The sequence below is a fragment of the Hesperophylax consimilis genome, chromosome 25 (genome assembly GCF_061612785.1).
Source record: "Hesperophylax consimilis isolate HC1 chromosome 25, BYU_Hcon_1.0, whole genome shotgun sequence".
Classification (NCBI taxonomy): domain Eukaryota; kingdom Metazoa; phylum Arthropoda; class Insecta; order Trichoptera; family Limnephilidae; genus Hesperophylax; species Hesperophylax consimilis.
In genome coordinates this window covers 5323213-5338927 of record NC_142860.1, presented here as the reverse complement: position 1 = coordinate 5338927, position 15715 = coordinate 5323213, and the positions used below count along the sequence as shown (strand labels likewise).

The following is a 15715-nucleotide window of genomic DNA, read 5'->3' as shown; positions in this document are numbered from 1 at the left end:
TGACGTTTTGCCTCGGTTCTCTCCTCTCGAATTGAGTTTAAAAAATGCGATCTCAAGGATGTTTGGCAACATTCTATTTCAACCATAGAAAAAATAACAAATTATGTATAGTTCACAGAAAAAGTGTTTCTTCTCATTTCTTCTGTTTTTGTCAAGTTTTGTGTTTGCAAAGTTATATTTTTTAAAAACAACTAAAAATTATTATTTCTCAACGTTCTGAACTAATAACAAATTCAATTTACTGCTTTAAGTATTATAATCGTATTAAACGATCGAATCAGTTGATTTTACCCATTTTCGACGTAAAACGACGCATATTTTGGAAAGTGACAGCTGTTATTTTTTACACATTCTCATCCCCTTCTTTCGCATGGAAAAGTTAAACCTCCGCACTCTTCGCACCCTATTGTTTAAACAATGTAGTGACACCGGAAACAAAAAGGTGATAAACGCTCTTCTTGGTATTATTCTTATTTGTACAATGCAAATTTTACCGGGCTATTGGCTGTTACAAGCCATAAATGTTCTCGATTGCCATGCCTTAGTAAAACCTACTTATTACTAACTTCTGAATAAAACGGCTAAAATTATGCAAGAAAGGTTTTATCCAATGTGCACTACTAATACGTTCATAAAATAATAAATTAATCTTGTCGAATTCCGCTGCACGCTTAATTCCCAACAAAAAAATACAAACAGCACTTGGTTTCAACTTATTATCTGTTTATGTGCTGGGAGATGGTAAAAGATGCATTGAAATTCCATTTTTTCTCAATCAAAGTTAGGTTTGAAGGTTAGGAAATACGCACAAATTATTAAAAGAACCCTAAAAACCTATTTTGTGAGTTATCTCCATTCGATATTTAGTTGAAATCAAATGTGGTTTTTTTAAAGAGCCTTTGCATGCGGCGGAATTCGACAAGTTACCAATAATAATATATATTCTGTTTAATATTTATTTTTTAATACACCGTTAACAGCTTTAAATAAATTCGTCTTTTTATGATTGATTCATCACCTTTTAATGTATATCAGGGGCAGTTAAGTACGTCAAGTTTAGTGCACAGCGCTTAGGCGTTGAAATCAAATATAATGTTCTTTATCTGTAGTGTAAAACCAAAAAGTTATAGGTTCTTAAATCATGTTAGCTTTGTGCTTATTGATGTACATTTAATAATTATTATATTTGGATGATTTGTATGGCGCCGCTTTTATGCAAAATCACTGGCGATGATAACCTGTTATAAAATCTGCAGTTTCAATTTTAATACATACATTGCACAGGATTAGTAAATGTGAACATATTAATTACCAAAATGGAAACAGATTTATTTGATTACTAAAAAATCACGGGATATTTTAATTCCATTTTTGAAAAAGACAATTAAAATAATTCTTCACACAAGCAGTTCCAACTTTAAAAATGACACTTAAATTAAAGCAAATTTGAGATCATCGAACATGTATATTTTCATGCACGAATAATCACATATAACTGAAAATAAGATAATAATAAAATTTGGATGATTTGTATAGCGCCGTTTTTGTGCAAAATCACCTCAAGGGCGCTGTATATTTTATATTTCCTAAAATAAGGATAAAATAGAATATTTTTATGGTAGAATAACTTAATTAGGAAAAATCTAAAGTCTATTAAGACTTTATCGGGATTGTAATTAAATTTGGGTAGAATCTTGCAATCACATATAAAAATTGCAGCCAAAAAATATGCATTAAGAAAATGAAGATGATGTTGGTAGTTCTTATTTGAAGTATGCTGCAGTTAAATATGACTGAAGTTGATACAGTCGAATTAGCTCAGTGGCTGAGTAAAGCCCCGGCAAGGCTGAGGTCCTTGGTTCAATCCCTGCTATCAAATCTTTTTTTGCTTCACATTTTTCGTTTGAGAGTTGCGAAAATTATCTTTAATGATTAGATATAATGGATGTTTGTCAAAATCAACTACTTCGAGCAATGGCTTAACTGTTTTGATGTTTTTTCCATGGCGAATTATGGTGGCTATTGCACGAGATGACACGGCCAAGATATTGTTTCTGAACGCCTTCCCCACATTTGTGATGAATTGTCACGATAACACTGTGTTGTTCCTTCGTTTCACATCCCATAACTATACCTGCCAGTCATAACACAATGGTTCATGACAGAACATAATAGAATTTATTATTGTAGCCAACCTAATAGAATGATATTGGCACTATTTAAATCCAGTACTCTTACTGGGACACCAATAAAACAGAGAATTAGCAAAGTGCAATTTATACCGATTTGTAACTGTTCATCGCCAATTAATTTACCCAAACCTTTCGACTTCTAATTATAATAACTTGATTATCTTTTCAAAAAGAATTTTGAAAAAGTGTTTGTGAATTTAAAAAAAAATAAATGAATGCTGCACATGAATCCCGACTATCCGGAGCCAGTGTGATTATGGCGTCTCTAATTGGGATATATTGTAAGGCTGAGGGGAGTGGCAAAAGGAAGGAGATGGGGTATGGAACCTATTAAAGTCATTTCAAGCGATGTTTCGCTTCTGAATGATGGTCTTCACCAGAGCGCAATGAGAATATCTACCATGTCTTGGTTTATCTATTTAGTGGAGACACATATATAAGTATATTTTCCCTTGCAGGCGATCACGATGGGTCCTGAGGCAGCCTCCGGAGTGGCTGTTGTTCCCAATGTGGCCGTGGCCCCCGCTGCGCCCCCTGAGCCCTGCAAGAGGCTGCTCCCTGCCGCCCTCTTCCTTCTCACCTTCTTCACCGTCATGACTATACTGCTTGTCTATATGGACACCACAGGTAAGGAATTTACATTTTCATCATCATTGCGCTATGTCAGGGTTTAATTTGGCTTCCTTCACAAATTCCTGCCTCCAATCCTATTCTACGCACATCCATTTCTTCTCCCCTTGGTGACCTGTCGTCTTTTAAAAAAAAAAAATTATGTGAATACCGCCCAACTGCTCCCAACCGTCTGAAGCCAGTGAGACTATGGGATCCCCACCTGGGGTATGTCGTGAGGCTGGAGGGTAGCGGGGAGGAAAAGGAGATGAGGAAGAGGAAGGTAGGGTAGTACCTGGCTATTCAGATCTGGTCACCAAACATGGCTGAAGCCATGTCATGATCAATGCATTTTAGAGATCACGTTTCATTTTGATTCTGTATGATTCATTTTCCGGTGTACGTACACCAAAGATTTTTCGGTATCATGATTGTTAATTTTTATTGTGACTCATTTTTTGGGATATTATGTTATCAGGGCAGATGAGATCTTGGACACTACATTGCTGTTCGAAATGTTGGTTAAAGAAGGAGGAAGTGCGCCATGGCATACTATCCCAAAAATGAATCGCAATAATATTTCTGGCCATTTTTTTTTTTTTTTTTAAAGCGGAGACGGTTTACACATAGTTCCCGTGAGCACTTAGGCCATATGTCCATTGTGCTATCTGCCATTTTACCTCAATCCTTTAACAACAACCCAGTCCCTTTAATAAAGTTCACCAGGGTTGTCATTGGGTATGTGGCTATGTCTTCTGGTTCTACTGTATGTCTCCCCAGGTATCTGAGCCTAGTTCCCACCAGGGCAGGACATTGGCACCAAAGGTGAATTGGAGTCTCTTCATCCTCTTCACATTTCCTGCATCTATTGGTGTTTTCCACTCCCAATATCTGCATGTGTCTCCTGAGATGGCAGGGTCCTGTTAGTAGTCCTACCAGTTCCCTCAGCGAGTTTGTTTCTGTCCATATGGAGTAGTTTCTTGGTTCGTCTAGGGTCTGGTCCTTTTATGAGTACTTTGGATTGTCTCATTCCAGGTGCCCTCTCCCATTCTTTGCGGTGCTGGGATTTGACCCAACTATCAATATGTAATTTTGTGTGGCAAGCTGCTACTCCTACGGCCGGCTCGGTTCCTACAAGTGGTGCTTTCGCCCCTTTCCTTGCTAGTTCATCAGCCTGCTCGTTGCCCTCAATATCTTTATGTCCTGGTACCCAGATTAGGATTATTTTATTGATGGTAGCGAGTTCTGTAAGAACAGTCCTGCATTCCATCACCAGTCTGGAGTCGTATCGGTTACTTTGGCCATGAAAATCTCATATCATAATATGTTATCTGACTGCTAATAATTTACGATAAACGTTTTTAACTGCTAATGTTTTTCATTTTGGGTTAGACACCACATCCCGCAACCTTATGTAATTATTGGTTTTCATTTTGAGTAGTTTACTTCATTTACTCTGTGTATTGCATAAAAATAAATCAATAATTTTTCAGCAATGCGTCAACAGCAATTCCGGCTGAACATGTCGCGCGAATACGAGCTGTCAGGCGTGTCGCAGGACGCGGCACTGTTGGTGGAGTACATTCGACGCTGGCAGCTGAAGAGCTGCGCGGACGCCTTCCCGCCGCACTCCCACCACCAGACACCACCCCACCACACGTCGCCCCATCACCAGCAAGATGAGGCGCAGCCCACGCAGACGGAGAATCTGGTTGCACAGTTGCTCAACTATAAGGTAATCAATCCATCCATCCCCATATTAAGTATTTTGCCCCACCAAAAATTAAGGACAACCCCATCAAAACCGTGGTTTCAACAGCTCCCATCTCTCCAAAAAAGAAATTTCCTCATTTATTTGTATGAGGATTTGGACGTTGTTCTGTTCCTTCCCACCTTTTAAAATTTATGTGCTTGATTTCTCAGATTGTACATTCTGTGGTCTAGAAGTGGGAACTTTAGATTACATATTTTTTGGTTGTCCCTCTCTAAACAAATACCTCCTTTCTATCAAGCCTTACCTCCATTCAACATCTCATCTCTTCTAAGTCTGAATTCGACTCCAATCTTCTATATAATTTTTAAATTTGCCCATTTTCAACAAAATTGATATATAAATTCACCTTACCTTTCTACATAATTTTAAATGATGACCTAGAACACCCTTGAGGGGTGAAAGCCAGCGACATTGAAAAACAAAATTATAATGATAATTGAATAATTTGTATAGCGCCATTTTTGTGAAAAAACACCTAAAGGGCACTGTACAATTCATTTTAATTTCCTCGGCTCCATCTAATTTTATTATTTACATACAAATACAGCAAACGAAAACATACTCATATAAATATACATACACTTCAGATAAACACACTTTTATTAGAAAGTTTAAGCTTGAAGAAGATACTATTTTGCATTCAGAGGACTCTATGCATTAAAAAACACAGCAACCCGCATCGCATTAGAACCTACTGGTAATACGGCGAAATGACACTGCTAGAATAATAGTGAAGCCGCCGGCCTATCTACTTGCGATTGCAAGGATTATTCTCAAACTTATTTGCGCCTTTATAAAGTGGCCATGTCAAACTACCTATCTCAGTCTATAGTCAGTCAGTCAGTAATTAGCAGCTACAGAGAGGTGAGTACCGGGCAAGTGCCAACTGCCTACTGAGCGCCCGGTCCCGTGCGTTGCCCCCACACCGGACCCCCGCGCTGCGCCCGGCTCGCGCTGCCACGGGCCACGGACCTACTACGCCCGGCGTTGCATGAACTTAAGGAGAGGCTACAAATCATCATCATTAACTCCGCGGGATTACAACAGCGCCTTGGCCTTGTGAAATCATCCCTGGCCTGTGGTCCCCACGCGCCTAGGCTATGCGACATTTTCGCTGGTTTGCGCCTTGGCCCTGCGACATCTTCGCCAGCCTGCACCTCTCGCGCATCTGCTGACCAGGTCAATCGTACCTTCTGTAATCGTAAAGGTTTCTGACTTTTTGAATAGCAGTGTCTTATGTAACTAACAATCTGTTTCCAGCGCAACGGCGTATTTGTGGAAGCAGGCGCCTACGGCTTGCACGGAGGTGGGGGCTCCCGCAGTGAGTGGTTGGAGCAGGCCCTCGGCTGGCGGGGCCTCCTGATGACCCCTGACGCCAGGGACTACTTCCGACTGAGGGCCAGGAGGACCAGCCCCAGTACGGAGGCCATGCACGCCTGTTTGAGTACAACTACGCATCCTAAAGAGGTAACTAGTACCAGCACTAGAATTTTTTTATCATCATGGTTGGGCATATTATGTAGTGTATATTATGATTAAGGTGGTGAGCCTTCCCATTTGATTATAATATCTCCTATTCATTTTCTCATTAATCTTTAAATACCTGAAGAAAAATCACATATCACCTGAAGGGGGATCACTAGGGTCCCCCATATATCGATGAGCCATTGTGCCACCTAATATTCCTTTTGCCCTTTCTGGTAACACTCAGATATTGGTTAAGAGTGGGTTATAGGGCAGAATGGTGATTTGCTGGAAAACGGCTCTCTAAAACGGCTTAATACTACCTTTCGTATGTCATTCTCAGACTTCATATTCTTTGTTACCAATTAATGGACTATTATTTTTCAGTCTGCCTATTTTTTTTTTGTAGTTGTTGTAGGCATTCGACCATAAAAAATAAAAACATTGATACACCATACAACCCACTTTTAAAACTTGGATGTATGTTTATCGCGTTAATAACGGCTTTACACTATATTTTTAATTTAAAATATGTATATAATACACACATCTGTAGAAGTACGGCCTCTAATTATCGTTATGCTATCTGTGGATATTAACAATTAAATAAATACTTCATCTTGCACCAAATTTTCAACGCATTTCACAGTTTTTTTACTTATTCCGGGATGGAAGCCCCCGGTGATGGCGGTGAAGCTATAGGCTCCCTGTTTTACGGCGTATATATTTCGAAAATGCCATCAAGATGTTTCATTAATGGGTCTAAAAGTAGAATACCGACTCACTTAAAGAATTGCAATAATCTTATGAAGCTACAAAAACAGTAAATACTCACAAATTCTCTTTTTTCATGTAAATTTGACGTATTGTATTTTTTCAAGTGTCATATTTTTTAAAAGTTGTAAAATTCAACATTTAACATGCGTTCCTTTTCCTAACGGTTAGCACTAACGTCATGTTGTTTACTGGCGGCATCTTTATGCAAGTGTGTGTGAGAGATTTCATTGTCTTTACGCGCTCTGACTAAGTGGGAGAGTGAACGTTTTTTCATAGGGCACGTTTGGTAATTGAACCAAAAATTACCAATATTATTTTTCTCTTTGTAGATCAATATTATGATTTATCCATGGCAGCCGGAAAAAATACTCCAAACAAGGTATGCTTCAAGTAACGAATAAATGAAAAAAGATTATTGTTTAGTTGTACTAAATAACACAGAATAATTTAACAAATATGTACTTATATAAATAAAAAAATAAAATTTCTTTTATTTCTCGAGGTCAATTTATTAATGATGTTATTAATATGTATAGATATTCTATCAAATATAAAATTAAGAAATTTACCAAATAAATCCACCTTCGATTTTCTCGAAAACGAAAGCTCAAATAAAAAAAGTCATAACCCAAAATTGACAATAAATGAATAACTGCTTTGATAATTTTATAGAGAAACTGACCAGGACGCGATTTTCGTAAATTTACTCAACATGTGAGAACTTTGGGCGGTTGGTTCGATTCAAGACCTCTGTGCGTTACCTCAGAATGATTACAACCCAAGGGCTTATAACTTGTAAACATAAAGAAATATAAACCTTAATGTTGCAGGTTTCAAAACTATCCGTTTTTAGCTTATGACCTATAAAGGGTTTTACCGTTTATACCACGAGTTTCCGAACACCGTGTAAAACAAACTATATGTATCGGAAATGTTCCTCAACACTAATGACAACAGCAAGTGAATGATGAAACATTTATAAAAAATGTCAAATTAAATGCTTTACCAAAATAGTAGGTTCTGCAAATAAGTCATACTTTTTTACTAAGTTGTTTGTTTTACTTAATATTTCACATTCATATTATACGTTCATTGCTTTGCGACAAACGCACATGTGACGTTATATTTTAACAAGTTCATTAATGTACAACTACCGCCCTCTAGTGACATAAAAATGAAGACATTTTGACAGTTTGCGAAATTTCGCTATCATATAACAAGCGCTTAAGTTTTTTTTTATATATCTACCGTTTCCACCGGACGTCACCTTCTTCGCCCAGCAGTCGAATCATTAAGTAATACAAAACAGTAAAAGAGATGTTACAAAATCAAACATAGCTCAAATATATAGATATTATTGTAGCCCATTCCAGTAAAATGTAGTCAAGGGGTAATTCATCAAAATTAGATTGATATTATGTAATATATACTGAATAGTTTTTCCTAAATTACCTAAATAATAAACTATATATTGTCATGAAAATAATTCCTATTGTCGAAAATAATTATTTTTCCTGACTTTACCTGGCCAGTGAAGAAATAAATTCACTTGAATTTGACTGGCAATATTTTTTGGGGAATTTTGGCACTGTTTCCGCCAGTGAGAGTACTGCTTGAATTCTCGCCGTTTGGAGAGCGACGACTATGCAATAATGTCACATAATTTAAGTTATTGACTTGCTTTTTAATCTTCAGCAATCCTTGTTGTTAAGGATAATTGTGCCATGTGCCATCGTGATAATTTGAGTTTTCAAAATGATTACTCTCTTTTCGGTTTTAATTTAAAGTGTGCTGAGTGACACCGGGAGTTTTGCTTTCCCTTGCTTTATCGAAAGCCATCGGCTGCTGGAGTTGGTGGAGTACTTAAATAATAATAATACTTGGATGACTTGTATAGCGCCGGTTTTGTGCAAAAACACCTCAAGGGCGCTCGCGGATGCGCCCCGAAACTGCCCACCTTAACCTGAGAGGGTCTTAACAGCCCCGGCAATAATTTATACATGACATTTAACACCCCAACGCTTTTACATATTATAATATATTACCCCCCTCCATCGCGAGAGGGTTAATAATCTAAAAATTACATTTTGAATAATGATAAAATAGACAGTATGTTTGTTGGCAAACTATTCTTTTATACTGGACCTGGTGAAGTTTGTATAAAACCGCAAAGTAAATCTTGGATAATTATATTTGTTTTAATTTCCATACATGTTTCTCGACATCCTAGATCACCTACCAGGAGAGCTACATAGCCGAGGAGGTGGGAGTTCTGGCCATGGGCAGCGCAGCCGAGGACTTCACCGCCCGTGTCAAATGTTTCCCACTGTACTCCACACTCCTGGCTGCCCGGGCGCAGCATGCTGATTTCCTCTCACTCGCTTGCGGAGGGTGTGAAATGGCCGTCTTGGAGTCACTGCCTCACTCGCAGGTATTATACTGTTTCTTTACACATCTCTTGTTCCTACAATCACTATCAAGACAATCTTTTTGTTTTGGTACTGTTGTTGTACTAATATCGCACATAATATAGGGTTTTCCAATAAGAGGTGTTATTTTGATATTCAATCGTAAAAGATCAATGGTTTCGTTGCTTGTGTGGCACGTAGCGCCGTCTTGTTGAAAGTAAACGTTGTCCAGATCAATACCATCTAATTCCGGCCTTAAAAAATCATTAATCATCTCTCGATAGCACAATCCATTCACCGTAACTGTTGCTCCAGCCTCATTTTCGATAAAGTAAGGTCCAATGACTCCGCCGGACCATAAACCGCACCAAACAGTCACACGTTGAGGATAGAGAGGCTTTTCAACAATAACTCTTGGGTTTTCCGAGCCCCAGATGCGACAATTTTGCTTGTTGACGAAGCCACCGAGGTGGAAATGGGCCTCATCACTCAAGATGATTTGCATTTGATTGACTCAAGTGAATTTTAATAATTTAAATGCGTTGTTGAAGCGTGTATCGTTCAATTTTTATTAATGACGTAGTTTCTACTTGTCAAATGTTAAAAAATGACAGCTTCAAAAGTAACATCCACCGAAATAGCGGGCTATTCAAAATAACACCTCTTATTGTAAAACCCTGTATAATAGTAAACAACTTATGACCCTGTATTATGGTGAGCTTTATTGTGAATGGTTCTTGATAATTACAACTCCTTCACAACAAATCGTCTCTTTTATTTGGACTTCAACTCTTATACAGGTGACGAGTGTAAGGGACAATGAGGAGACTAATGTCTGTTTTCTTCTCTCTCTCTCTCTCTCTCTCTCTCTCTCTCTCAGTAGCCTCCTACCACATCAGCCCTTCCGAGGTGTAGATTGCATAGTGTGTACTTATTTATCAACTGAATTACATGATTGATCCCCCTCCCATCACTAATTCACCAAACTCCAATGCCTTCTCTTGATCTCGCCACTCTGTCAGCAATCTAAAAATTCCTACATCCAGGTGATAGACAGCCACCAGTCGTCATCCAGTAAATATTAACCTTCTTAACTCTATAAACTCTATGAGCTACTAGCACTAGAGCCATCTGTGCTAGCTAGCTCGAACCATCACAAGTTTGATGTAGTGTAGCTGTACCTTTGATCTGGAGCTTCTTAATACCTGTGCAGAAACGGACAGATTGATAGATGGACAGACAGATTGCATGTTATGAATTTATTTGTTGTATTATCCAGGTACACATATCTGTGGTGGAGATAGTGGGAAAGCAGACGCCCGCCCTTGACTCCCTCATGAAGACCAAGGGCTACAACCTCGCCACCAAGACGCCCACCAGCGTCATCTACGCCCTTCATGATATTCCCACACTGAAGATATAAATATAATCTCAATGATAACGACACAACAATCGCACCAGTTTAATCAATGTTACTTTACTAGACATCGGATTGCACTTAATTCTGTTTTTACATGGGGACGCATTCCACACAACTGACATCAGAAGTGGTAGACATGGCCTAACGCAAAATCTAGGTATCATTTCGAAGAGCTGTAGGCAAACCACTTGGCAATCTTTTTGGCGCCAGAAGGATTTCAACGTCTTGAATAAACCACCGACTGCCGGCGAGCTCTCATTGAAATAATCAGACACTGCGCAGAAAAGTAAGGTTTGCTAAAATAAGGGGACGATTTTTACTGCAGTCCATTGTGGGACTTTTCTGCCCAGGGTCTGAATGTTCATATCTAACCGGAACGTGTTGAGTAAATTATAAAACATTTGTAAAGTGTGAAACTAAATATTCGATTTTGGAAACAAGCCAAACTTTTTTTACCCGATTTGGGATTTGCAGCTGCGTTCGTCACGTGGCGAGAAATTTGCGTACCATTGTAAATAGAACTACTTAAGACTAAAATAGTGAGGATAAGATGAATTGCCTGTAGACTGTTGGATTCATTTATTGACAAATCACTGTAAGGGACGCGCCTAAGCCACTTTCCCGCCCTGCACAAACCTGGGATAGTTTCTATTGTATGAAAAATCTAGGCTTTATTGACCGTGTTTTCATTTCCAAATCTTGTAAAAACCGAATTGACGGTATACGCATTTTTGTATTTAGGCTGACCAGACTACGACGCTCATGGCTGTTTAACTTTAATTATTGGATTATTAATTGGTAATTTAATAGTTAATTATCCAATAATTAAGTTGGCATTATCTAGTTTTGTCAGCTAAATGCTTATATTATACATAATCCGATGTCTAATAATTATTATTAATAATGTTACGAATTAAGATTAAAAAATACCTCAGTATTAAGACAGTTCTGCGCACGGAGGTGTCACAGAATAATTTGAACAATAATACGTAATTTACAATTTTTTTTGTCTACTTTTTTGAACAATTTTGAATCTTTGGTTGATATTATGTAATAGCTCTCTTATTTTTATACGTAATAATATTTAAACAGATTTTTTTGTTTGTCTCTCGCAACCAACACGATATTACACTGCGAAAGGAAATTTTTTGTTTGTCTTCGCAGCCAGCAAGCGATTGGTGTAGGGAGAGAAATGGGATTTGAACCATTGGGCATCGTAGTTTGTAGGAACTAATTTTATTTTATAAAGCCGTTGACAGGACTATAATACCTGATCATATCCAAAATAAATTACACTATAAATGTTGACCGCGGACGGCAATTATCTGCGAAATATTGAGCGTGGAATTAATCAGGGTTGTGAATTTGTAGGGTATTTATGAATAAGCGTCATGATATCTGTTTTCTGAAACACTGGCCCCTGGTATCGTGAAATTTGAACAGAATTTATTGGTCAATGCAACTATTTTAAACTTGCAAAATGATTTTCATCGTGAGCTTCGTCTATAAATTCTGTGGTACAATTTTTGACACATTTTTTGCCCAATTTGAATCTCATTTGGTTGTTTGTATCGAAAAATTTAAACAATGTATTGCCAACAATGAAACAATATGCTCACATTAAAAAAATTATAAAACTATAGTTTATAAACTAGACCTAAATAGGTACTTAAAAGTAACACACAATTACTTTGAAAACTGGAACCGAAATATTGTGACTTCATATGATTGCCTAACTATATCCACCAATGAAACACTCTGAAAATCTATGGAATAAACTTTCAGAGTTTTTCATTGGTGTATAATAATAAGTAGGCTCCGAATGAGAATTGTACTGTCTATATATTGGCATATCTATGTTTTTTTGGACCAATTTGTTTCATACAAAAAGCCCGAAGATATCGATCTAGTGAGTGGTTTATTTATGGTTACATATTTGTCTATGGGCAGTTTGTCATTGATATATTTTGTTTTTCGATCATGTCTCAATTATTTCTCCATTCGATTCTTGATACTCGTCTTAAAATCCTTTTTGAAGATTTGTATAATAATTTAATTGATTGATCTTTGAATAATTTATTTATGGAATCGAAGAAAGACTGAACAAATTGTTCTGTTTGACATTATTACACTGCATTATGTATGTATTTTAAAATTAAGTTTTAAGATAAGTTAGGCTCAATTTTGTTTAGTGTATTATGTAATTATGTTTCTCAATTTTCATATTAAGTTTAAAGCAATTCATTTTTATTGTGTGTTTAATTGACTGATTTTGTAATATTTATGTTCTTACTATTATGAAGTTTTTTTATAAATCACATTTTTAATGTGATATTTAGAGTCTCCTCTCATTCAGCAGTGAAGCCATTTTTTCACTGCAGTAAAAAATAATTCTTGAAAATCAAAATTTTCTAGTAATTTTTACATAGTAAATGCTCAAGAAAAAATATGGTAAATATACAGAAAAGTGGGACATGGTTTATATACAATCTTTAAAAAAAAAAAAAAAAACATTTTAATCAATGAGAAGTAGATTTTTCAGTTTCTAGAAATGAAAAATAATGCATTTTAATAGTTTTTTAGGACGCACTGACCCCTATTCCTACCCACCTTACCTTTTTATTTTCCTTAAAAAGATCCTCCATACAGCATTCCCAAAGATGACATAGGCCCTGAGGGGAAATTATTTTCCTCAGGACCTCTTGTGTGTATTGATGTGAAAGTTAAAAGGTTAGTTTTCTTCTCTTATTTAACCACTAATATGAATCTGAATGTGATGTCTGTATGAATGTGTGTAAGTGCAAGCGAGATAGCATGCTTGCGAGATGCTATAAAAGGCGATGCATACTAGGATTGTCCCTCTTTTGTTACAAGCAGCTCCCCAATAAATATCAGTTCAAGATCAAGTATCGTTATTGTGTACTACCTTCCCCCGCTACAATACTCCATACATTACATTTGGCGCAGCCGGTAGGATAATCCATACATTACACTGGGTTTTGGGTTTAATTAAAGATTATTATTATGTCGAAAACATTGCATGAATAAAAGACGTCAAATTTTCTGGGTTTTTTTTATGTAATAGCTATTAAAATGAATTATTTTCAATTTCATTTAACGTTACTGAAATACATAGTTGTTTCTCATTGTTATCTGACTCATGCAGTGTTTTTAAAATAAAGTATGGTTTTTAACCGTTTCCCACTTTTTGTAAATGTATTTACCAAAAGACCCCTAAATTGTCAAGCATTTTTCGTATTGATTGATGACTCCAATTAAAATGCGTTTTGATATTAGTAAAAGTATGTGTTTATGTTACTTTAAAGTTGAAAGCTTTCAAATTATTTGATCTTTCAAACAAATCTGTCCTTATTGTATTTTTTTCTACTTATTAATGTGGGAATAAATAATTTAAACTTTTTATAAACAAATGATATGTAAACATTCCATAAAATTATTATTGTATGATTACCAAATAATATGTTTTCGCCAGCATTTTAGTAAAAGCTCTACTTAAACATGTATTGTTACCTATATTATTCTTCTGTGTTGATCAAAAAGAAAGAACAACAATAATTAATTATTATTACATATTTAATTTTAGTTGTAGGTAAGTAGACATTATTATATATTGTAAATCTCAAAATTTATTTCAATTAAAATTAATTTCATTTAATTGTATTTTTAAATGCATATTATTATTATTATTACCAATCCAATACTTATTGAATTAAAAGATAATTTGTTATAAAAAGTGAATTTTCAATTGACATCTCTGTCAACATCTGTGTAATTGAAATAAAAATGAATCATATGTATGCCTTACAAATATCGCCTTCTATACATATTGTGTTTATAATAAATATGTACTCTGAATAAAAAATATGCTGTACCAACAGAAACATTGCATTAGTTATTTATACACGGTGTCCGGAAACTCGTAGTACAAGCGGGAAACTGGAGAATCTACACCACATTGGGAACCCAAAAAAACAAAGTTTTTTGTTTTGAGCATTTTCACAAAAAAAAAAAAAAAAACCAAAAAAAAAATTTTTTCGGCTATTTTAGGGTTAAAGTTTTTTCTGGTGTTTAGGGTTGAACAACAGATGTTTTAACCCTGCAGAGCAGAAATATTTTATGATTACACCGGGTTAAATGAAGGGTGATTTCAAAATAATGCTTCAAATCCGAGTTTCTTCATTTGTTTTACTTTCAAATAGTTTTAATTAGTTGGGAACTTTGATCTTCAGTAATAATTTATAAGAATTTGATTAAAAAAAAAAAAAAAAAAAATCAACTTCTAACTCGATTTACTCGATAACGAAAGCTCAAATCAAAAAAAAATATACTACAAAATCGACTCCAAATGTGATGTAGATTCACCAGTTTCCCGCTTGTACTACGAGTTTCCGGACACCCTGTATATCTCTTCAAAACCCTGGTTTACTCCTTCCTTTCCCTGAAAAAACCTCCACAAAGATCTCATAGACTTAAAAAATATCAGAGCTTTCTGCTTAGCAATATAAAAACATATTTTTGGTCAGAGTTGTAGATATTCTGAGTATTGCGCTGGTGAAAGACTTCCCATTAAAAATCAAAATGTTCTTTGAAATGGCTTTTCACTGTGTGTACTAATCAGTGGACCAGATCTGAATAGCCAAATACTTCCCCTACCTTCGTGCCGCTGGCTCCGGACAGGAGCTTTTCCCTTTTTTAAGCTACATCCCCCCCTCAGAATTCAACCCGATAGAGAATATCCGACTTCTCCAATACACCTGAGAATTCAACCTAATAATCAGTGTTGCCAACTCAACTACTTCAAAATATGCTAAAGTGATGGGAAAAATATGCTAAATTACTTTAAAAAATGCCAAAATAAAAGCTAACATAAATTTAACTTAGAAATAAAATCAGTGAGATAAAATATCAATATCTTCATCTTCTTCATTAACAGCAGCTGATGTGGAAGGTTGAGAGACGGAGTCGTAACTTTCTTTGGTCCCAATGCAGCGTAGTACTTCGTCAGGAACAGTGTAAGAATAACAGCACTTTCCTGCTCTCTTTAGGCCAA

The 15715-nt window shown here is 36.2% G+C and overlaps 1 protein-coding gene across 1 annotated transcript; it reads left to right on the top strand.

Moving 5' to 3' along the window:
- Positions 1-142: 142 nt before the first annotated feature.
- On the top strand, positions 143-14355 carry S (EGF receptor activation regulator Star). Its single transcript, XM_089646813.1, has 6 exons — positions 143-442; positions 2651-2819; positions 4295-4536; positions 5836-6042; positions 9047-9247; positions 10504-14355. The coding sequence occupies exons 1-6, from the start codon at positions 371-373 to the stop codon at positions 10645-10647; spliced, it is 1035 nt and encodes a 344-aa protein (XP_089502939.1). The 5' UTR covers positions 143-370; the 3' UTR covers positions 10648-14355.
- Positions 14356-15715: the final 1360 nt, after the last annotated feature.